The sequence below is a fragment of the Phaethon aethereus genome (genome assembly GCF_964289735.1).
Source record: "Phaethon aethereus genome assembly, chromosome: 1".
Lineage (NCBI taxonomy): Eukaryota > Metazoa > Chordata > Aves > Phaethontiformes > Phaethontidae > Phaethon > Phaethon aethereus.
The window spans coordinates 160537575-160561805 of NC_138575.1; the positions used below are offsets into that span (position 1 = coordinate 160537575).

Genomic DNA, 24231 nt, shown 5'->3' on the forward strand with positions numbered 1-24231 from the left:
CAGGCCCCAGTTCTCCTGGGGCAATTTAACCACTCTGATATCTGCTAGAAGGGCAGCACAGCAGGAAACAATCTAGATTTCTGCATTGCAGGGATGGTAACTTCTTAACACATGTGACCTGATGAGGGCAGGTATTCTGGCCGGACATAATACTTACAAGCAAGGAGGAACTGGTCAGGTGAGGTTCAAGAGCAGTCTTAGTTGCAATGACCATGAGATTGTGGAGTGTGGGATCCTGCAAGGAGGGAGCAAAGACCACAGTCCTGGTGTTCAGGACAGCAGACTTTTTCATGTTCAGGAGAGCAGACTTTTTCATGTTCAGGTATCTGCCTGGAAGAATCCCGTGAGATACAGTCCAAGAGATAAGAAGGTCCAGAAGAGCTGGTTGATTTTCAAGGATCTCCTCCTCCAAGCTCAAAAATGGTCCTTTTCCAAGTGCAGGAAATCAAGCAGATGTGATAGGAGGCCCACATGAATGAACAAGTAGTGCTGGACAAAACTCAGAAATAAAAAGGATGCATACAAGAGGTGGAATCAGGGCCAGGTGGCCCAGGAGGAATATAAAAATTCTGTCTGAGAGAAGAGGGATAGCATTAGGAAAGCCAAAACCCACATGGAGTTGAATCTGCCAAGGGGAATGGACAGCAACAAGAAGGACTTCTACAGATATAAGAGCGGCAAAAGGAAGACTAGGGAAAATGTGGGCCTGCTGCTGAGAGGGTTAGGGGACCTGGTGACATGGAAATGGTTGAGGTACTCAATGCCTTTTTCACCCCCATCTTGATGAGTAAGTCTGGAGCCATGATGACTTACTATTGGTGAAAGAGGATCACATTAAGAAACATTTAAACAAACTGGACATACAGATACCTATGGAATCTGATGAGGTGAACCCACAATTGCTAAGGGAGCCATCCAATGTTATTGCAAGGCCACTCCTGATTCATCAACACCCTCTTTAATGATCTGGATGATGGCACAGGGTGCACCTTCCACAAGTTTGTAAATGATAGAAAACTGTGAGGAATGACTGATATACCAGATGGTTGTGCTGCCACTCAGAGGGACCTTGATAGGCTAGGGAACTGACCACACAGGAACTTCATGGTATTCAGCAAAGCGAAAAGCAACGTCCTACACTGAAGAAGGAGTAACTGCATGCACCAGTACATGCTTGGCACCAACCAGCTGCAGTTTAGCAGAAAAGGCCTTGGAGGGTCTGGGTAGACAACAAGTCGAGCATGAGCCAGCCGTGTGCTCTTGAGGCAAAGGAGGCCAACAACTCTCTGGGCAGAATTAGGAAGAGAATTACCAGCAGACTGGGGGAGGTGATCCTCCTCTACTCAGGTCTGGTGAGGCCATCAGGACTGTTGTGTCCATTTTTGGACTCCTCAGTACGAAGAAAGATGTGGACATACTGGACTGAGTCTAGCAGAGGGCCACAAAGATGGTAAAGGGGCTGGAGCATCTTTCATATGAGGAAAGACTGAGAGAGTTACAAGTGTTTAGCCCAGAGAAAATAAAGCTCAGGAGGAGATCCTGTTAGTATGGAAAAATATCTGATGGGAGGAAGTAAAGAACATGGAGCCAGTCTCTTCTCAATAGTGTCCAGTGGTAGGATAAAAGACAACGGGCACAAACTGAAATACCAAGAAATTCCATTTAAACATGAGAAAAAACTCTTTTACTGTAAGGGTGGTAAAACACATGACAACGTTGCCCAGGTAAGTTGTAACATCTCCATCCTTGGAGATGTTCAAAACCTGACTGGATGTGGTTCTGAGCAACCTTCTCTAGGTGACACTGCTTTGAGCAGAGGCATTGGACAAGAAGATCTCAACAGCCCTCTTCTAATCTCAGAGGTTCCATGACCTTATTTTTCTTACGTCTCCCACTGGGACATTGTCTAACTTTGAACATCTGAACACAAGAAGACACTCCTTCACTGTGAAGGTAGTGAAACCGTGGAACAGTTGCACAGGAAGGTTGTGGAGTCTTCATCTGTTGAGATATTCAACCCTGACTGGACACAGTCCTGGAAAACCTGCTCTAACTGACTATATTTGAGCAGACACGGGTGGAGTAGATAATCTGATGAGGTCCCTTCCAACACCTAAATAATTATGTGATTCTGTAAATAACCAGTACAGGCAAGCAAAGTCTTTAGGACAAGGTTGAGAAGAGGCAGAGTTCTTCTATGTTTTGAGTTTTCTGTTTCCTGAAGTTTTGTCAGGCACTTTTACATACAAACTGAGGAGCAAATAAAAATGGCCTTTTCCAATGTGAACTTAAATTTACACTCAAACACAAGGAACCATAACAGTGCATGACTTGACTTACATTGTGTTTGCAAATAAGCATTAAAGACATAAACTGTATTACTTGTGAAAGACTGTAAAAAATATAGATATTAGTGACCATTCATTCAAAGATGGTTTAATGTAAAACATCGCTACATTCTGCCTGTTTGACTCTAGCTTCTACTGGCACAGCTGTGGCTGGCCCAGTGAGGGTAGTGGTTAATTTTCAGGGTAAATCACAGGCTCACTCTCTTTGTGGTGGTGGCCTAGAAGTTAGGTCTCTGAACTTCTGCCATACCTTTTGTCACTGCTGTTTTGGCAACTCATGGATGTAAACTCCTGGCCAGTGCTGCACATGCATCCATTTCTCTTTTCTCTTGTGGGATTGCAGCAGCAGGGACACAAAGTATTAAGTGCACAGATACGTGAATTATCTGTGAAGTACTTCACAGGTCATTGGCCCAGATGTGCATATCTACTACATGTAGATATATTTTATACTTTCAGGCAATAGTTTGACATCAGATGGATCCCATATTGCTTGTCTTTCTTGAGCAAAAGCAATGTACAAGATAAAATTGATGATACTTGTTCCTGAATAATAAGTCGTAAAGATCTGCATGAACAAATCACAATGAAGGGCGACTGAGTAGTTAGAAGTATAGTTTATGCTTTAAAAACATACTAAAGTAATGGATATCATATTAAATGAGAAACCTTCAGTAAGAAGTCAATTGGCAAATAAAAAACTGAAAAGTAAAAAAACCCAACTTGCACATATAAATCAGCCGAAGCAATATATTAAAAGAGAAATAAATTAGAATAATGTAAAGAAGCTTTATAAAAACATTATTATAGCTGATTATGTTTTGACAGTATGATTAAACTTCATAATGCATGTGGTTTGACTCATTTTGATGATAAAATTTTCTTTCTCTTTTGCAGAAAATGATGCGGTCATCTGTGTTTCATATGTTCATACTAAGCATGGTGGCTGTAGATGTGATTGTTGCTGCTAGTAACTACTACAAAGGAGAAAATTTCAAGAGACAATATGATGAATTTTACCTAGCTGAGGTGAGTATGCTGAAATGACTATCTGGATATTTTTCAAGATAAGCTGAAGGAGAAAATGTGAATGTCAAGCACATTTTAGTATGTAATTTTTTTATTCCCTTAAGCATCCTGAGAATTCTTTGCTACCTTGTTCAAGTTCCTCTGACAATGGCTGACAGCCCTATCTTACAACCTTTTGAAAGGTAATTTCCTCAAACAAAATGTCAGTGGTAATGAGCTGAGGCTTAAGTATAACATCTGCAGGCAATGCATGGCTGCTGAGTTGCTATCTTCCTCTAGCAGGAATGTAACATCCAGAAGAATTTAACTTCAAAAAAATGACAAAACACTGTCTTTAAAGAATATAGTACTTCTTCCTAAATCATCTTTATTCAACATATACTTAGCTGCAAGGAGGTCCTTAAACATAATCAAAATAGTGTTGCAAATAGCCAACTTCAGTAACCTCAAGAGCATACTGGGAAAAAAAAAAATTATTCAGTCATGAATTTGGTGGAGGAGAAGGCTGTGCTCCTAAACCAGTGAAGTGGAGGTTAAAAGTTTCTTTATAAGTGACATTCTGGCAGGGACCCTGCTTGATTAGCTGGGTCATTATCTGGTCAAGGATTCTACTGTAGAGCATGCACTAGGGGTCCTAGAAACTTGCCTTTTTAGTACTATTTAATTCAGTTTAAAAAAAAAAAAGACTTGAAGTCTTTGGTGCTCATGTACAGGCATAGTGTCAAATAGATATTTGTTTTTCCTGAATCAAGAGTGAAATCAGTAGTGTAGCATTCTTTATTAAAAACACTTATTTCCATGGGCACTGTGAACTGTCACTTTTTCTGAGTGTAAAGCCACCAGTGCTGAAATTCACTGAGATCAGTTCTCTGAAAATGTTGATCATGGTTGCCTGGATTGGGCACATGTCGAGCTTTACAGTTACTGCAGTTTCCCTGACTTCAATAATTACACAGGACTTCTTTGGAGCCAGAAGGGACATTCTTAGGCTACAGCAAGATAGATTGATAGCATACAGTTTGATGACTGGGGTTTTAAATGTCTAAATACATTTGAGAGTTAGGATCAAATGCCCAACTTTAAACACTTTAGTCCATAACATTATGATGCTTTATGAAATCTCCCTTTTTTAAGGACGGTTGAATTGATACCCATTTTTTAATTTATCTTGGTTTTAGAAATTGTATCTGATCTCTTAAAATCTTATGAAGCAGAGACTTCACCGGTTCCGGAAGAAAAATGAAAGCAAAGAAAAGTTAAAGGTAGCACCAGAGTCCAAACCCTCAGAAAAGTGCAGATTGTAGAGACATCAGCGCTGCATCATGCCCTATTGTCTCATATACCACTGGAGATAGCTGTAGTTTGTATGAACATTGAGTAAATATTGGCCCAGCCAACAATTACAAGAGTGATTGGGAAATGTATTATTTTTATTTTATCTCAAGTTCTGAGCATATTTGAAAAACAATACAAGCGTGAAAGAAGATTCTCCTTATTAGACATTGGAATAAAACAAATGCTGGATTCTCTTCTGACATCCCCCCACAGATTTGAGGATAGAAGTGAAGACAGGGAAGCTCATTTTAATCTGTCATAGTTTAACCCTGGCCGGCAGCTCAGCACCACACTACCACTCACTCACTCCATCGCAGTAGGATGGATGAGAGAATTGGAAAGGTATAAGTGAGACAACTCATGGACTGAGATAAAGACAGTGTAATAGGTAAAGCAAAAACCACTCACACAAGCAAAGCAAAACAAGTTCATTCACAACTTCCCATTAGCAGGCAGGCGTCCAGCCATCTCCAGGAAAGCAGGTCTCCATCACACCTATCAGTTACTTGGGAAGACAAAACATCATAACTCTGAATGTCCCCCGCTTCCTCCTTCTTTCCCCTTCAGCTTTATATGCTGAGCATGATGTCATATGGTATGGAATATCTCTTTGGTAGCCCAAGTCAGCTGTCCCAGCTGTGTCCCCTTCCAACTGCTCGTGCACCCCCAGCCTGCTCACTGCTGGGGTGGGGTGAGAAGCAGAAAAGGCCTTGGCTCAGTGTAAGCACTGCTCAGCAATAGCTAAAACATCCCTGTGTCATCAACACTGTTTTCCTCACAAATCCAAAACACAGCCCCATACTGGCTCCTATGAAGAAAACTCTATCCTAGCCAAAACCAGTACAATATCCTAGGGCGGAATCAAATAATTAAGTCAGCATTAAAGCCTGAGATAACAGACTTTTCATGGTAGGCATTTTTGCGTTATGCCCAGGATACAGCAAATGGAGCCTGGATTCCTAACAAAATAACATTAATTCTATTTATATTCAAAATAGGAAACACTGCATGTGCTATTTCTATTTTGGCACTGAATATATAGTATAATTATGCTTGTATTAATCAGTGCTTGAAACACTCTCTTCAACATCTATTTCAAGTGTAGGGCTTGGGGTTTTTTTGCAACAGAAATACTTGACAGAGTTTAATAATTCAAGATGAGTATATCATGTAGACTAGTGTGTTGTAATTCTCTCCCATGAAAAATATCCATTTTTCTTTAAAGATATATTTTTCTGCATCTGCATAGCTTAGATTACTGATTTATTAGTGGGGAGGTTGTCAGAAAACTCATTTCTTTACCTTCTACATGTTTACTTTTCTAAGTATATAAGGTAGATTAGCCTGGAAAAGATAAAGGTATTTTGTTTGATTGTAAGGTATACTATTTTCATGTTAATTTGTTGTTTTTCTTTTTTTTTTTAACCTGTGATGCTTTTCTAGAGACGCTATAAAAATCAAAGAAGAACAAACACCTAGTATCGTATAGCAGGAGGTATAAAATACAGCATCAGAAGAGCAGAAGAGTAAAAAAAATCCTGGGAGAGATGAGAAATTGATAAGATGGTGTGATTTCCTACTAGGTTATTGTGCAACTTGTTCTTTGCAGCAAAGGGCGTACAAAGAAATTGTTTTTAAGAGCTTTGAAGAGGATGAATACTCAAACAATGTGGAGTATTCCACCGTGGCTGGTTTGTTTGCTTGGTGAGGGAGACTGTTCGGAGCAGGAAGCACTGCTGTTGCTTTGTGTTTTCCAATAGACTAGGCTGCAGAAAGCTTTCCCTTCAGAGAGAGCTTACCTGAGCAGCCAACAGCAATGGGGATTCCCTTTGCTAAAGGAAATAGCCCGATTACAGAAAACATATATGGCTTTCTGATACATTTTCCAGAAGTCATCTTGGAAGCTGCTGGCTTTAGGTGCAGACATGGTCTAGTAAAATAGCTCACTCGTCCATTATATGGACCACACATTCTAGTGGCCTAGAACTGCAGAAATACATCCACTTAAATTCAGTAGACAAATCTAAGTGAAGTTACTGAAATACTCGGTATCAAGAAAAAAACCACTATTTTAGCAGGGCCTGTTGCAATACTACAAGGGGTAATGGTTTTAAACTAAAAGAGAGTAGATTTAGACTAGATAGAAGGAAGAAACTTTCTACAATGAGAGTGGTAAAGTACTGGAACAGGTTGCTCAAAGAGGTGGTAGATGTCATCCAAGGTCAGGTTGGACAGGGCTTTGAGAAAACTGATCTAGTTGAAGATGTCCATGCTCATTGCAGAGGGGTTGGACTAGATGACCTTTAATAAAGGTCCCTTCTCACCCAAACTATTCTATGATTCTATTATTTTCTTTGTTGGTAAGAGAAGAGAGACTCAAGAGAAAAGGAGGCAAAGGTGACACAAAAAGATAAAAAATAGAAAATAATTCTAAACCCAGATTCCATTGGTTGCATAATTTTGTATACCCAGTAGTAAATAAGAGTTTCTGACGAGCATTTCAACTTGTATACATCAGCCCTACAGGTGAAGCAAAACCAGATTTTTAACAGGATGACTCAAAACCCCAGTGCAGGATCTGAGAACCTTGAAAGAGGAGAGCCTCAAACTCATTTTGGCAATTGTTATTGAGGATGTTGACTTTATCTGCCCAATACCTAGACAGAATAGTGATGGATGTTTGCTTTTATATGCAACTGCCACATCAAAAGAGGTTACAAACTAGAAGTCGTCTTGAAGATGTGTGAGATTCCTACAAGTACTACTTTAAGGGGTGTGAAAACCAGAGTTAAAAATCAGGTGTTGCTATCCACTTCTTCCTAGGTTGCTTTTGCAGTCTGACCCCTTGCACTGCTGCCTTTGTGTAGCCTTTGCCCTGTCCTGGCTGAAGGAAAGATTGAGTGCTGTGTCAAATCTGGTAGCAAGGAAGTGCTGGAGGTCTGTGCCCTTAATCCCACTGATCCTGCTTGGAAGTATTCTTGTCTTTCCCAACAGCCTGATAACCTTCAAATAAGCCACAGTTACAAAGAAAACTAACTGGGTCTGTCACTGTTGGATGTTGGCTGATACTGAGCTCTGCCTCTGCAAAAGAAAAAAAAAAATGTTAAGGGGCTACTGGCCAAAGTTCATGTTGCTGAAGGCAGCATTAACACCATAAAGCTTCCAGGTGACTGAGTGGGAGGTAGCCCTCAGAGAAGCAACCCATTCCTGGTAGCTCCTCTTTGACCTCCTCAAAGCAAAATTGGCAACCTGGTGGAGGGTGGCAGCTCATGTGTTACACCTGCCTTTTCTGTGTGGGTCTGCGCTGGCTTCATATGTGAATTTGCCTTTCCCCTGTCTCTACAGCAATGAAGAGAGTGATATCAGCTTAAAAAGAAATATCTATAAAATTGTATTACATGTCACACCTAACAAAAAGTTCTAGTCAGATCTGATGCTGAATCTTCTCCTGTAATTAATTACAAGGAAGGAAAAAAATACAAGCTCTGTCAGCAGGAAGACACGTGTATAAATGTAATCAGATGTTATGCAAACCGTTTGATACATTTTTAAATGCTAGTGGTTTGAATTCATTTGACAAGCATGTAAAATGCAAATGATCCCACCCACACATTTTTAGAATAAATTAAAATACACTTAACATCGTATTTGTTAGTCTTGTCCTAATAGGAAGCCTGTGTACTCTGAAGTGTGTATGTGTGCGTTTAAATGACATTGTTACTCCACCTGCTCCGAAGCTGAATTCCAGCTGCTTTCTACCCACTGTTACTTACTCTTTCAGGACTCAGATGTTTTCCTTTAAAAGTGAGCTTTCGTTTTAAAGTTTTTGATAATACATTTTCCGTGTGTTTCAGATAGATGTTTTCAGGTAAAGGGGTAGTTTCTTCAAACTTTGCTCATTGTTCTCCTTGAGCTGTTGGAGCTACCAGAGCAAGGGCTGAAAAACTGGCCAGATACATTTGAGAATATGAGCATGAAAGCGTACCTACGCTGCATACAGGGATCCTTGTATGCCTGAAATCACGCAAACATTTCTTAGTAGCGTTTCTTTCCTAATGCAAAGAAATATTTGGAGTGCTATGAAGCATTTCACCTTGATTTAATCATTCAGAAGATATTTGAAGCCTGATAACTATTTTGCATGCCTTGAGGAAGCCATGTAATGTAGCTGGTAGCACTGCTCGTAAACAGCTGTGTTGACTAGGGGAATAAACATAGGACGTAAACTTCAGTGTTTAATTTACATCTCCAGTCCTGCTTGTGACAGTCCTGTACACATAAAATATATGAAATTTTATTTAGCTATCACACAAAACCCCTTTTTAATGTTGATAAATATATTTTAGATGGACTGGAGAGTTTAAATTTTAAATAATTTAAGTACTTACGGCAGCGTCCCAGAGATTGTTACTGTCAGATTCAGGATTAAAATTTTAGTCTCTGATTTTGTTATCTCCTGTCAAATCCAGTAAACCTTATGGCTCGCAGTGAATTAATCTCTCCATTTTAAAAGACTAATAATGCTTTTGGTCAAAGAAGGTTTTAACCCTATTTTGTAAATGTTTGCACAGCACTTTGAAAGTATGAGTTGCATATAGATGCCACCTGATGTTATATCAGTGTCTTTTTTAATCCCCAAAGTGTGTAAAGGGTCAGAGAGGAAAATTGCTGAGTCAAGGAAAAAACTTCTTTTCCGTTGGCTTTCCTGGCTGCTGGGAAGTGAGGGAGAGAGTATCTCAGAGGGTAAACAGTGGTAAATTAAGAAGGCAGGTGAGGAAGAAATATGTCTAGCCAGAAGGATTTTCGGTAGTGAGAGAAGAAAGAAAAAATTAATTTTGAAGATGTAAACCTGTGCAAAATTGTCTCACTTTTTTCAAGATTAAACATCATGCATTTCAATGTGTAAATATTCCAAGCAAGACCTCTGGGAGAATCTCACAGTCATCCAATGCCTACAAGTAGATTTCTTCCCCTGTAACTTCCCACCTTACTCTCTTTGCTCATCTTCTTTAACAACAACTCTTTTTACAATTGTGCAAATTTACCAATTCGGGACTGAATTTTAATTCCCTCTTTTTAAAATTTGTTCTAATGCCTAATTCCCATCACCCCATATTACTGTGATTGTTTTAGAAAACTGTAGTGGCAATTTTCAAACAAGAGACCTTAAAACTGATTTGTTCCTTACATCTCTTAAAATTCTTCAGACAGCTCATATGTGTTGCTTCACATTTTGAATAAAAATTACATGATTTTTTTTTCCTTTTTATCTGTATACACAAAGTGAAAGGTCAGCTGAATGGATTTACTATTTCATGCTTTCCAAATCGTGGAATCTACATGTCTGTCTTGAGACTTCAGAAAATTTCATAGAGTGTACATTTTAAGGAAGAATATGAGCCAATATGAGGAAATCTATTATTGATTGTTTATTCTGTTTATAAGTGTTTTTGTTAAATATTATGGAGATCTTTATTTTTGCCATAAAAAACCTTGATAGACATCATGACATAGAAACTTGTAATTTAACTTGGTGTTTTGAATGCATCTTTCTTGTTTTATATATTCGTCTAGGTTGCTTTTACAGTTCTGTTTGATTTAGAAGCTCTCCTGAAGATCTGGTGTTTGGGTTTCACAGGATACATCAGCTCATCACTTCACAAGTTTGAGTTGTTGCTTGTAATTGGAACCACTCTTCATATTTACCCAGATCTCTATCACTCTCAATTTACATATTTTCAGGTATGATCGGCTACTTTTACATTTTACCCTATATACCTATTTAAAAAATTACCCATCAACATTTCACTCTCAATTACTTCCTGATGTTCTCACGATATTAAGTCATTTTGAGAGTATCTTTAAAATGACAAATATGTCTGTTTTTAACTGTGTTTATTGGGTGGATTTACAGAAATTGAATTCTTTCTATCTTTGCCGAGAAGTCCTTTCTGTTTCCGGTAACTTCCATTTCTTATCTAAGCTACACTCTTCAGTAGGTTCTGGTTTAGTTTATTCGCTGTCCCTCGTTCAGCTTGGACCTTGCATACAGCTGTTTACAGCATCACGTTCCTGTGCTGTCCACCACTGCTTTCCTGGCTTCTGTCCCTGAGGCCTCAGTACACTTGCTGATGCTTCTCCAAATCTTCACCTCTGTGGCAGTCCATGCCTAAGAGTCTCCACTCCAGTTACTGTGGGCCTTCTGAGGTCATTTCTCCAGAGTCATCGTAGAGCTGGTTTTTATAGCTCTCCAACCATTCCTTATCTAGAGGGAAACTGTGGTTATTGAGGCTCGTCCTACGTTTTCAGTTTGGGGAAGAGCAGGAAGGAGAGACAAAGGAAGACATTAATTCAGACTCCTGATGCTTCCTCCGGCAGCCAGTCCAACCAATTCCCCATTCATTCTCCATGAAGTGCTTAGGGTTGCTCCAGTTGTGGGAGAAAGTGTTGACATTCATTATAACATGTTATATTCTACAGTGCTAAAGAAAGGGATTTTTTAAAAAAATATATTAAAGGATTCATATCTGTCCATTATTCAGAATGGATTGGCATGGTGAATAATTAATAATCAATAAAGGCAAATAATAAATCATCAGACACAGTCCTGTCAAGAAATGTGATTAGCTACAGTGACACATATTGTAATTAAGTGACTACAGTATGGGCGGAGCAGTCTCCCCACGTGTGGGTTGAAATATGATGGCCTTTTCAGACTTCTGCAAATGCCATCCTGTATTTTTTCTAAATGCTTCTACACACCTGCTCAAGAAAGCTTTCAGGATGATGAATTCTTTTTTTTTTTTTGCTTTCACCTGGTATCATTTGAAGGCTTGTAGATGGTTATAGCTTTGAGTTCACTGTCAAAATATGTAAAATGTTGTTATTCAATGTGGCATGATATTCCTAACCTGCAAGAAGGGATGATCTGTCAGGAGTAAGCCATTGCACGTTTGTGTCAAAAGCACACAGGAAACCTAGCTGGGAGCTCTCAGTTAAAACAGTTAGCAACTTAGTTAATAGTTGGTCCGTATTTATTACGGCAGAGTCCACTTACATCTGATGATTTCTTTCTAGGAGTTTTAAGTATAAATTACAAACACATTGGACTAAGTAGGTAGCATCATCACTAACTAATCGGATTGAAAGTATAGTTAGAATGTAGCCAAATGTTTATAATAAAATAATAAGTCTTTTTAATGCATTTGATAAGTTTTATGGGGCAGGGATCGTGGTGTTTTTTTTAAAAAAAATGCTAGCTTTTATGACAGAAAATGTCAGGATTTTATTTTCTTTAGTCCAAAATATGTGAGAGACATACATTTCACGGGCAGAAACACCTGCTACACTGAAAGACTTGGGTTGTATTTTGCAATCCAAATCCCCTAAGAGGCAAATGACAGTGAGGTTGGAAAATACTTTACCTTTGATGTCAGTTTGTAAGGGAGGTACACACCGTATTCCCCTGCAATTAAGCTTCTGGGCAAGCTAGATAACACGTTTTCAAAGCAACCAAGGTCAAAAAGTCTTTTTCACATGGATACATTCTGGTGTGAGGCAGATTTCCAGGCCTTTAGGTATTAACGATGACAGGTTAAATGTGTTCCTTGTCAGCCAACAAAATGGATTACTGAAAACAGAAGTCTTGCTTGACACATTCCAGGATAGTGAGCAGAAATATCATTCGGTTTATCTAGTCTTCCTTAGCATATATTTAAGTCTGCATTATTCTTTGGTCTTTATCATTACATTTTTCCATCACATCATTCACTCTTCACTACACTGGCTACTCTCCACCCTCCCGCCTATCTTTCTTGCATTCACTGTACGTTCATTCAAAACACTTGGCAAAGCTATCTATGAAAGACTACAGCAAAGCACCATTCCATGGCTATAATCTATAGAACACTAAATCAGTGGAGAAATCATAGAATTCACATGTTATTGCAGAGATCTGTAATAAACTGGCGTAAAAGCAAGAGATTTAAACAGAATTTGGCCTATACTGGACTAAGGAGACGGTACTGTATTTGTGCTTGGGGAAAATATTGCTGAATCATTTTCTGAATAACTGTCATCCCTTTTAGGAGATGCAGCCATTATTTGTAACAAAGTTGTGGTTCCTCTTTTGTATTTTTCTTTTTGATTTGGTTTTAAATATACTTTTATATTTAATGCAAATACTGCACCTTCTGCAGCTCTTAACTTTAATACAATTTGCGACCCAATTAACTAGAAAGCATAAATGTTCATTAGAGTGTACTTTTGCTAGATTCAATTTGTCACCTAATGAAAATACATGAAAAAAACAAATAGTATCAGTAAGATTAGTGTGTTGCTTAAAGGTCAATTAAAGTTCCACAAATGAATGGGGGAAAAAGTAAAGCAGATAACAGAGTTTACCTAAAGCGCTACTCGGAACACCGACTAGCATGAAATCTTCACCCCACTGGGGTTAGTGTTGAAACTAGTATTAATGAGAACAGAGTGAACATTTACATTGAGAGTAGATCTTGTAAGTAAGAAGGCACCATGTTTACATGTTCATAGTACTTGGAAATCTCACTCATCTGACTGTCTGTCACTGCCTTGGTAACCAGTTTCATGTACTCAGATTATGTGTAACGTGATGACAGTACCGATGTGAAAGAAAGGACTTAATCTCACTTTGTTCTAACATTGTGAAAGTGAAGCTGCCTAGTGTAACCTCAGTATCTAGGACCCTTTTTAGCTACTGAAGACCGTGAAGGCTCATCCCATCTCACAAAAGGGGTCTGGTATGTTTGGAAATAAGTTGCTGTCTTGAGTTGGCTTTCTCTCTCTCTCCACATTGGCAGTAAAGCCTAGATGACTAGCATATTCTGCGTACCTGACAGATAGGTAGGGAGATTAGTTTAATGCAAAATGCAGAGGTGTACATTATTAGCAAGCTGCAAGGTACAGTGAAGTCTCTCTGTGAACAACTTCTGTCAAGCTTATTTTCTCTCCAAAATACAGTACTTGTATTTGACTTGTACATAAGATCAGCCTATAATTGCACTGTAATTCCTACCTTTTGGTTTCAGTATGATCCTTGTGGAAATATAAGTGATACCTTGGGCTAGAGAGTCTTTTTCTTGTAAGAACTGCAAAATTTCATTTGCCCCATATGCTGCTGTCTCTTGTCTCCAGCAACTGCTGTTGCTGCCACTGCCTCTCGTTGATACTGGTGTTCATGTCGCTGTTTGTGCTACCATCAGTGGCAGAAATAGGAGAGTCAGAGCCGTCAGTAGCTTTTCCAAGGTAGACTCAGCAGTGAATGGGTCAGGAGTTCCACACACAATCACAGTTCTGCTGTCACTACTAATACTGAGAGGTGTCAAATATGTCAGTGGCAGACAATGCTGTTTCCTCTGATATTGGGAAATACCACCCAAAATTTCCCTTGTTGTATATAGTATGAAATAGCAAAATATGTTCATTACCAAACTTGATAGGTTATACGGAACACAATGCCAAGCAATTTTGCCTTGTGTCACTGAAATGGAAAGATGATCTGTGGAAGAAGGGTTGGCAGTTCTCTGTGTGAATATGTAACCTGGTATAACAAATAACTTAGAATCATAGGAAAATCTAGGTTGGAAGTCGACACTGTTCAGGACCCTGTCCATTTAGAATAAGTTAGAATCTTAATTTACCTGGCACGGCAGTAGGTACTCAGTTGCTAAATCTAGACATATATTTTCATCTCTGCCTGAAGCTGTTCTTATGTTTGGTAACACACTGTAAGCCTTCATTGGTCTGTAATTCCACATTACATTCAGATTTACTATCTGTGGTATGTTTTCCCTATGTCTTTGTTCCCTTTGTTACCCCAAAAACAACATTACCCAATTGCATTTCTGTGATGACTCTTTGTGACTGGTGAGTTGATTTATAGTCTTGGGGGCCTTGAGTATCCTCCTGTGCCACACTCAAGACTTCTGCTGTCATCCCACGCCTGTACGCCTCGATGCTGCATTTTATGAAAGGGTCATAGATAATTCATTCTATGCAAAATTACAGCTTGTTATTACCATATGTTAGAAAAAAGGAGATATGTAACAATAAGCATTGCACCACGCAATTGTGAAAAGCTAAGCAAAAGGCAAAGTAGGTTAACAGGTACCTGGTCATTGCATAACTGCTGTTGCTAGCTATAACCAAGCTCCAGGAAAGTCAAGATAAGTACAGACAAAACCTGACAGGTTCCAGGGCTTGCGTTCTTAACCTAACACCACTTTTGGTCTGTTACAAACAGTGGCAACCTGATATTTACTGGGCTGCAAGACTTCAAGTCCGTTTTTGGCCTTGAAGTCTCCGATCCTGTGAAAAGATGTTGATTAATGTGATAATCAAATAATTAATACAGTTGTATTTTCTCTTCCTTTGCAGGTTCTTAGAGTAGTTCGGCTTATAAAGATTTCTCCTGCTTTGGAGGATTTTGTGTATAAGATATTTGGACCAGGAAAAAAACTTGGGAGTTTGGTGGTATTTACTGCCAGCCTTTTAATCGTAATGTCAGCAATCAGTTTGCAGATGTTTTGCTTTGTAGAAGAACTGGATAGATTTACAACCTTTCCACGGGCAAGTATAAAAAGCATTGATTACTCGTTGCTTGTTATCATTTTCTTATCATTGATTTATCATATTTGTCATTACATTAGCAGTCTTCCTTTCCTTCTAAGAACCATGGAGCAGTGTATGTCCGTATATGTAGATAAAAGAATTGTATTTTCTGGGTGTAACAGTCTTCCTGTAGTCCTTCAGTACTAAAGTTTGTCTTTCTTTGGGTTAGGTGTTCTACTTCTGCTGTTGAGGGAATAGAGAACTTTCATGTACACACCCTGATGACACGACAGCATATGGCTTAACAGTACTCTAGCATGTTACAGAAAGAAGGTTCATGCACAACTGTGAATATTAGCCACAAAATTTATATTAAACATGTCTACACATGATTTACATCTTCCTATTATGAAAGTGGTTGTTCTTGATTTATACAGGAATGCTTGTTTTACACAGGGTTATGAAACCTGTCTGCAGTGACAAAATAAGTGTTTGCCTTTTGGGTATAACAAATTCATATTTATGGGCATTGCGTTAATTCAGAACAGAACATTGAAAATCAGTGGAAATTGGAGCTAATGTATTTATTGAAGTACACTGTTCTGAATGAAAATACTGGCATTTCTTTAATAGCCGATTAGACTGAGTGTACATGGATTGGTTCCAGTCACAATTTATTTGTTTCTGTCATTCCAGCTTGGTTATCCAATGTATCTATTTTAGTGAAAGTGCATTGGTTGGAACAATTAAATAACAATGAATAAGGCAGCCTCAAGGGTCATGCATTTAGCAGATAAAATGGCTAGGCAACAATTTGTAATTGTCAACCTGGACTTGATATATGGGAAGCTGGCCATCAAATGTAAGGCAAAAAATACCTACCCACAGGGAATAATTTAACATCATGCTTTCTATTTCAGAAAACGTGCTTAGAAAAGCAGCCAGTAGGATCATTAAGAATTAAGTATAATTCATTTCTTAAATGCTGAACAAAGCAAAAAGAATAAAGCTTTTCTACTGAAATCAAGCCTCTGTCTAAATTGAGTGATAGTACCACCTTATTGTATGCCCAACTCCCATGTATAACTTCTGAAAAAAGCTTCCAATTGCAAGTTTGAAATCATCATGGAATTTGGTTTTAGTATTATTTTTATTATTTATGCAAAATGGCAATGACATTCCTGAAAGATTTATTGTAGTATAATTAAAATAAGACAGATTTACAACAGCCACCTGCACATTTTAACTAGATGAATTGGTATAAGTATCTGAGAAAGATCATCCCACAAGAAAACATTGCCAAAATATATCAAGATGTTAGTAAAGTTTTAAATTATTTTGGACATTTCAATCTGAGGCCATTTAGGCCTCAATAAGAACTATCATATAGATATATGTATATACTAAAATACATGTTTGAAGAGTGAGAAAATATTTACTACAGTAAATTATACAGTTTTTCACAAAGAGAAAATAGCCAAACTTGTTTCCTATTTTCTGACTTAAGTTTTGGAAAAACGGAAGACCTGTTACCAGGAGTGTTCCAGCAATACTGAATTGAAATATTTTTAATAATTTTTATGTGATAGACAGAAGCAAGAGTCCCTCCTTATTTTTTATTTATCGTTAATTTATTTTAGGCTTCAAGTCCTCCTTAAAATAAGCCTCCTTATTTTTTAGTTATTATTTATTTGTATACATATTATCCTCATTATGAATGGTTCAGAAGTATACTTTACAGTATGCAGTTTCTTTTTGTAGTTTTCTAATGAAACATCTCTTGATAGGGTAATAGAATCAGTGAAGATTTTGTACGCAAAAATTATGTTTGATGGTGTGAGTGATGGTGTCCCTCCAGAGGAGTGTGTCTTCCTACAAAAGGCTGGGGGATTCCCGCTGGTGTTTGCTTTGAATAAAGACCAGTGCATCAGTCTACAACGAGACAATTATACAGTACGCGGTTTGGGGTTTGCCTGGAATGTATCATTTTCAAAATGACTGAAGAAATACTGGCATTACTATATAACGTAGATAGTGTGAAGTCTGCATCAGCAAAATTTGCTACAATAAAGAGCGAACCTAAAATGGCCAGGCCTGCTGCTGCTTCTGATATAAATACAGAAGAGGACACACTAACAAAAATGGTGACAGTAGAGGCTAAATTTTGAGTTTGTACCTTACAGTGCCTTCTACACTGAAACAGACAAAACCTAAAATAATTTTGAAACTGTAAGTGCTTTATAAGCAGGCACAGTATGGATTTTGGAACAAGTAGACCTCCGCCTTTTGCTAATGCCTCTAAATTGCATGTTTTCACATGATTTCCTGACAACAGTCAATAGGCACAAGCTCAGTGTTCCCATGGCTACAAATTTCACCCTTCTTTTGGCTGTTGCAACCTCCCAAATGGACTGACTTTCTCTCTAATACTAAGTATAAAAATACAGTTGTTTGCTGTACTGTTTTTAACTGATCCACTACCTCTATTTTCGCATGTCTTCTTGGGCTGCACATACTGAGCCGCGAGAGGAGAGGGGGCAGCTGGGCCCCCCGGAGAAGGAAGGGGAGGGGGCGTCTGTTCAGAGGCGTCGCTGTAAGATGGCCACTAAGAAATTTTAAAATTCACTGTATGGAAGACAAAATACGTTGCTAGTGTCTCTGACTTCCGTGCCCCGGTTTCTCTTGGAGTTTGACACCATGTGTTGACTGCTCAGTGTCTCAAGTTAGAGAGCTGGGAATTCTCCTCTTTTAAATGGGTCAACACAAGATGAAAGCCAGGCCCAACGGATCTCAGCAGCAAAAATCCCCCTGTCTTCAGCAAAACCAGCACATCGCTCCTAGCCTTGAGCTTGGAGAAAGCTCAAGCTGTGAAATGTTAGTTCAACCTAAGCATGATCCACTAAAAAAGTTGAACAATGTAGTCTTAATTCTCTGATGGAGTTACAATCTCAGTGCCACTACCGCATTTTTACAGGACAGCTACTCTTCTCTCAGGGTATTATTGAGCGCTTATGGCTATATTATGAGAAAAAGGTAAGTTTACACAGGTAGAACAGATGGCAAGCATTTCACAGCACTGGCCTAAATCCTCTTAGCTTAATTTGCAGAAGTAATCCCACTGATTGTAGGACTGCTTCCATGAATAAGGCCATTGGGATTTGGCCCATAATATTTTACAGACAAGGAGCAGTTACAAGTCAAGCACATCATAACTGTAAGTAGTAATTTGTGTGGCACCACCCCTGTAGTAGTTGGACAAGATATGAAAACTGGCACTTTGGCTCGTATGTTCCACCGAACCTTTGCCAATCTTCCACTATAAATAAAAAGATAGATTGACTTCCATCATCAAAACAGCTAATTAAGTAATAGGGCATAAATACGCAAAGAAATTGACAGTCTTTTCTATAACTCGAATTAATTCAGAAAATCACCATTTGCATAAATCCCTAAGTCTCATCTTCACAGATGTTGATTCTGTCAGCTAGTTGCATTTCAAATTAATTTTAAAATAAACAGTGGGAAGTATACCTTTCAACTAAAAATAACTTGCTGTAAAGGAAATTGCTGGGTGCGAAGCACATACGCATTCTGCAGTGCCATTATTAAAACTAATGTTTTATCATATACTGGACTTAAATGTTATAATAAAATGTTTAAATTACATTCAAAGGCCATTTTATGTAACTATATGCTTTATGGACAGCTGTTTTGGGTGGAAGATTAGACTTTTATGATGTTAAAAGAATGTCTTTTCCAAATTACTCTAGTGCTTGTATTAATGAGGTGTCCACAACATAGTATTGGAGGTATCTTTATACCTTGAAGAATTCACTGAAATACTTTTTTTTAAAAAGCAATAAACTATGATAATTCAGTATGATTCAGAAGAAAGAATACTGCATTTCTTCCATTACCCAGTCCCTCAGGTGTTTTTAAAGCCGGCAGTGGGGTGTATTACTTCATGTAGTGCCCACCTTCTATTTCAGCGAGGAGCGTCACACCAGTCAGGTGCGACCGCCGCTGCCTCCCTCCTGCTGGGCGCGCAGGTAAGCAGCGACTGCCTGGGTTAGCTTCACCTCCCCGTCACAAAGGGAGGCTGGGAAGCAGTGCTGGGCACTGATGGGGTGCTTGTCTTCTCCACCCCCAAGCACCACTGGAAGCTGTAAAGGAGGCTGAATTTCCTGCTTGTTTCACACATGCTTCTCTAGCTACAGAAGGCCTTTCCTAGCTAAAGTTTTGAATTTTTTCCTTCTCTGCTTGTTTTGCATGGGGAGGGACTTGAGGTATTTTGCAGAGCCACATAGCGCTACAGGCGTGGGGAGGAGTGGCTGGAGAGCTGCCCGGTGGAAAAGGACCTGGGGGTGGTGGTCAACAGCTGGCTGAACATGAGCCAGCAGTGTGCCCAAGTGGCCAAGAAGGCCAACAGCGTCCTGGCCTGTATCAGAAATAGTGTGGCCAGCAGGAGCAGGGAAGCGATTGTCCACGGCAGTGGTGAGGCCGCACCTTGAATCCTGTGTTCAGTTTTGGGCCCCTCATTACAAAAAGGACATTGAGTTGCTGGAGCGTGTCCAGAGCACGGCAGCGAAGCTGCTGAGGGGTCTGGAGCACAAGTCTTATGAGGAGCAGCTGAGGGAACTGGGGTTGTTTAGCCTGGAGAAGAGGAGGCTGAGGGGAGACCTCATCGCTCTCTACAATTACCTGAAAGGGAGTTGCGAGGTGGGTGTTGGTCTCTTCTCCCAAGTAACTAGTGGTAGAACAAGAGGAAATGGCCTCAAGTTGCACCAGGAGAGGTTTAGACTGGATCTTAGGAAAAATTTCTTTTATGAGAGAGTGGTCAAACATTGGCACAGGCTGCCCAGGGAGGTGGTGGAGTCACCATCACTGGAGGTGTTCAAAAAATGTGTATTCATGGCACTTCAGGACATGATTTAGTGGTCATGGTGGTGTTGGGTTCATGGCTGAACTTGATCATCTTAAAGATCTTTTCCAGCCTTAATGATTCTGTGATAACAATTCTTGGTGTTATGTTGAAGTCTTTTTGCAGGACCTTCATTGTGATTTTTTGTAAGGAAAGGAATCACTACTGTAATTTTGCACAGTGTAAGAAGTCTGCGTGTCTGGTTGTCAGGCGACACTAGTTCCAAGGGAGGATCTGGCCACAGGTCCACTGCATGGTAGTTGAGGCTAAGGTTACTGGCAGGAACATGCAAGTGGAGGGCGCTGTGCAAATTCTGGCCCCCATATTTAGACTCTCCTAACACATGACATAACAAAGATTTTAGCTGACATGAAGGATTTACAGGAAGGTAGTTGTGAGCAGTTTTCTCTGTCTGCTGTTTCTAGTTTATGCTAGCCTTTGTTCTCTGTGGGATCCGCATGTTCAAAGGAAAGGTTGGGACATTACATTTGGTCAAGATGTTGCTGCTGTAGAAATTAAAGTCTTATGCTTAACTTCATCCTCCAATGTCTGTGATTGCTCACTTGGATGCCTTGGTCTCTTCCATGTATACCTTAGCTTCACTTCTTATGAGTGATTTGGACTAGTAGGATTAATCATCTCTGAAAATTTGATTAGTGTGATTTAATTCTGAAAAGCATCTGTAAAAATAGATCTCAAACTCCATGGTCTTAGTCTTACTGTGTTTATGCTTCTGTCTGCTTCACAGAGTGCCACAGAACATAGCAGCAATAAGAAACTGGGCTGGATTCTGGTGTGAGTTCTTTTGTGAGACCCAGCAGGCAACATTTTTACAAAGCCCCAAGCAGCTAAATGTTTGAGAGCCCTCTAACAGTAAAAGTGCACCGTGGTCCTTACCAGCGGTCAACGAAGGAGGGCCAGACACTGAGCTCAAGCACTGGCCTCCTGATACCGATGCTGCTTGGCTGTTAACTTTCTTCCTGCTTCCAGCTCTAACTCTCTCCAAGGCAGTTCCTGGGCCGGGCAGGGAAACAGTTCTCTCCAGCTGGGCACTCCAAAAGGCAGCGCCTTGCGGGACAAGATGCACCAGATTCGATTGTCTCTGCCTTACTCGGGCCCCCTACACCACCCCAGCAAGCTCTGCACTTGCAGGCCCTTCTTTCAAATTTTAAGCATATAACACACACCCTTGATTACACAATACAGAAACCCGAGTGTGGCAAGCCGTGCCACACCCTGATCATTACTTCAGATAAACGGAAACAGCTCCTTGTCACCAAATATTAGTGATGTGTTGTGGCCACAGGGACATCACATAGGGCCAGGAGGAGATGCAGGACCAAAGTGCTATATGCATGCACATGGACAGTCTGATCTAGAGTAGTGTGGTGGGTTGACGCTGGCTGGGGGCCAGGTGCCCCCCAAAGCCGCTCTGTCACTGCCCTCCTCAGCTGGGCAGGGGAGAGAGAATGTAACGAAAGGCTCGTGGGTCGAGATAAGGACAGGGAGAGATCACTCACCCATTGCTGTCACGGGCAAAAGAGACTCGGCTTGGGGAAATTAGTTTACTTTATTGCCAATCAAATCAGAGCAGGATAATGAGAACTAGAACCTAATCTCAAAACACCTTCCTCCCATCCCTCCCTTCTTCCTGGGCTCAACTTCACTCCCAATTTCTCTCCCTCCTCCCCCTGAGTGGCGCAGGGGTCGGGGAATGGGGGTTGTGGTCAGTTCATCACACACTGTCTCTGCTGCTCCTTCCTCCTCAGGGGGAGGACTCCTCACACCCTGCCCCTGCTCCAGCGTGGGGTCCCTCCCACGGCAGACAGTCCTCCATGAACTTCTCCCACATGAGTCCTTCCCACGGGCTGCAGTTCTTCCCGAACTGCTCCAGCCTGGGTCCCCTCCCCAGGGTGCCGTCCTTCAGGAACAGACGGCTCCAGCGTGGGTCCCCGTGGGGTCACAAGTCCTGCCAGCAAACCTGCTCCAGCCTGGGCTCCTCTCCCCACGGGGCCACAGGCCCTGCCAGGAGCCTGCTCCAGCATGGGCTTCCCATGGGGTCACGGCCTCCTTCGGGCATCCCCCTGCTCCAGCGTGGGGCCCTCCCCGGGCTGCAGGTGGAGATCTGCTCCAGCATGGAGCTCCCTGGCTGCAGGGGCACAGCCGGCCTCGCCACGGGCTTCCCCAGGGGCTGCCGGGGAACCTCTGCTCCGGCGCCTGGAGCCCCTCCTGCCCCTCCTGCTGCTCTGACCTGGGGGTCTGCGGGGCTGTTGCTCTCACGTGTTCTCACTCCTCTCTCTGGCTGCAGTTGCACAGTTTTCTCTTTCCCCTTCTTAAACACGTTACCGCAGAGGCGCTGCCACCATTGCTGATGGGCTCGGCCTTGGCCAGCGGCAGGTCCATCTTGCAGCCGGCTGGCACTGGCTCTGTCAGACATGGGGGAAGCTTCTCGCAGCTTCTCACAGAAGCCGCCCCTGCAGCCCCCCGCTACCAAAACCTTGCCACGCAAACCCAAACACAAGTAAATTGGCCTACACTCCAGAGTAGAAATCACAGCCTAGAGCGGACTCCCTTAAAGGTATGGGTGTAACCTTAAGTGTCCTGTTTGCATTGGGAGAAACTGCTTAGAGAAGGTATTGAAAAGTTTGAAAAACTCTGCAAACTTGATAAGGAGCCCAAACAAACTGCTTGCCTGTAGTTGTTAGTAATATAAACTTGAAGTCTCCCCCCCATTAGTTGTGCCAGCAGCTTTAAAAATTAATTAGAACCCATTTTATTGTTTTTCAAGCATGTAAGTTTATATATCTACATGTTTTTGGCTTTTCCAGCGTGTATTTGGGCTTAGGGTAAGTTGATGTGAAGGGCTGCCCAGGTAGTGTTTTCTCATGGGTGTGACAAGAAGAGTCCTGTTCTCCTTGTGGCAAGTGCATCATTGTGTTGATCTGCTATTGCTGGGGGTGTCAGGCACACTGAGCATAGATGTAATATATCTTTATCACCGTGTCAACATTTTGAATTCAAGGAAACCTATTATCTCAAGCTGCATTGTTAATGTCTTCAGTTTCTAACACTTTTTTGTTATGTATTAAATTTCAGTAAGATACCAGCTTTGATCCTTGCTGTCTGGAAAGAGAGTACTTTTGATGTCAGACAAAGGCAAAAAAAACCCCTTGTGCAACAGTTTGGCCTCACTGAGAGGCTTAAGACTATCAAGATCCACACTTACTTTGATACCATGGTCAAACTTCTGTGGCTGAGTCAGAGCATGGTCTGACTGTGTATGATGTACATGTCACGCTCGCACGTCCTCCATGTTGAGTTAGATTCTGGTCTGTGCTGTAGGCTCAAGTTGCGGTTTCAAAGGTGTAAGATATATCTGGGTTCTAGGGCTCATCTGGATTGATATATTCCTATCACCAAAGGCAGCTGGTTGAAACGTTTCCATTATTCCCTATATTTTTGACATGCAACACTGGTCTGAAGGGATCTGAAGATGTTACAGGAATAGTTCCACAAAGAATGCTATTTACAAAATGTACAGGGGAAGAATGTGACTGGCTGAAATAGGTGGACGAACTGGGACCTTGCCTTGTATTGGTTCTTCTGTGCGTTGCTTAGAATCCTTCTGCTGTTAAGGTAGCATAAAAGTATGGTCACATTTAATTATAACACTTTATTATAGGTATATTTATAGAGAGGTAACACTGAAGCATAAGCATAATCACAAAGTTTCTATATGGCATAACATTCAAAACACTGATTTCTGATGCTCAGGATATTTCTCCTATTTTGTCAGACCTGGAGGAAACCAAAAAGCGCTTCATATGAGCTAATGGAGCTAGGACTTGCTTACAAGTTGCAGATTAGAGTCCTGTCAAAGGTTAAGTTATTTATTTCTCCTTTAGTTCTGGAATGGCATTTCACTTGGCTTTACCAATTGAAATACATTTGTTTATTAAGATTTAAAACACAAACCAAAGCAGCTGTTCTGCTCTGCTGAATCGTCTTGAA

At 40.6% G+C, this 24231-nt stretch overlaps 1 protein-coding gene across 2 annotated transcripts in view; it reads left to right on the forward strand.

Moving 5' to 3' along the window:
- Positions 1-24231, forward strand: part of NALCN (sodium leak channel, non-selective) — a gene marked incomplete at both ends in the record, with an annotated part of 249303 nt that overhangs the window by 117415 nt on the left and 107657 nt on the right. For both annotated transcript variants that reach the window (XM_082006124.1, XM_082006125.1), the window contains 3 exons: positions 3246-3377; positions 10287-10454; positions 15126-15317. In XM_082006124.1, the coding sequence (XP_081862250.1) occupies positions 3246-3377; positions 10287-10454; positions 15126-15317 (492 nt within the window). The remainder of the gene's footprint in view (positions 1-3245; positions 3378-10286; positions 10455-15125; positions 15318-24231) is intronic.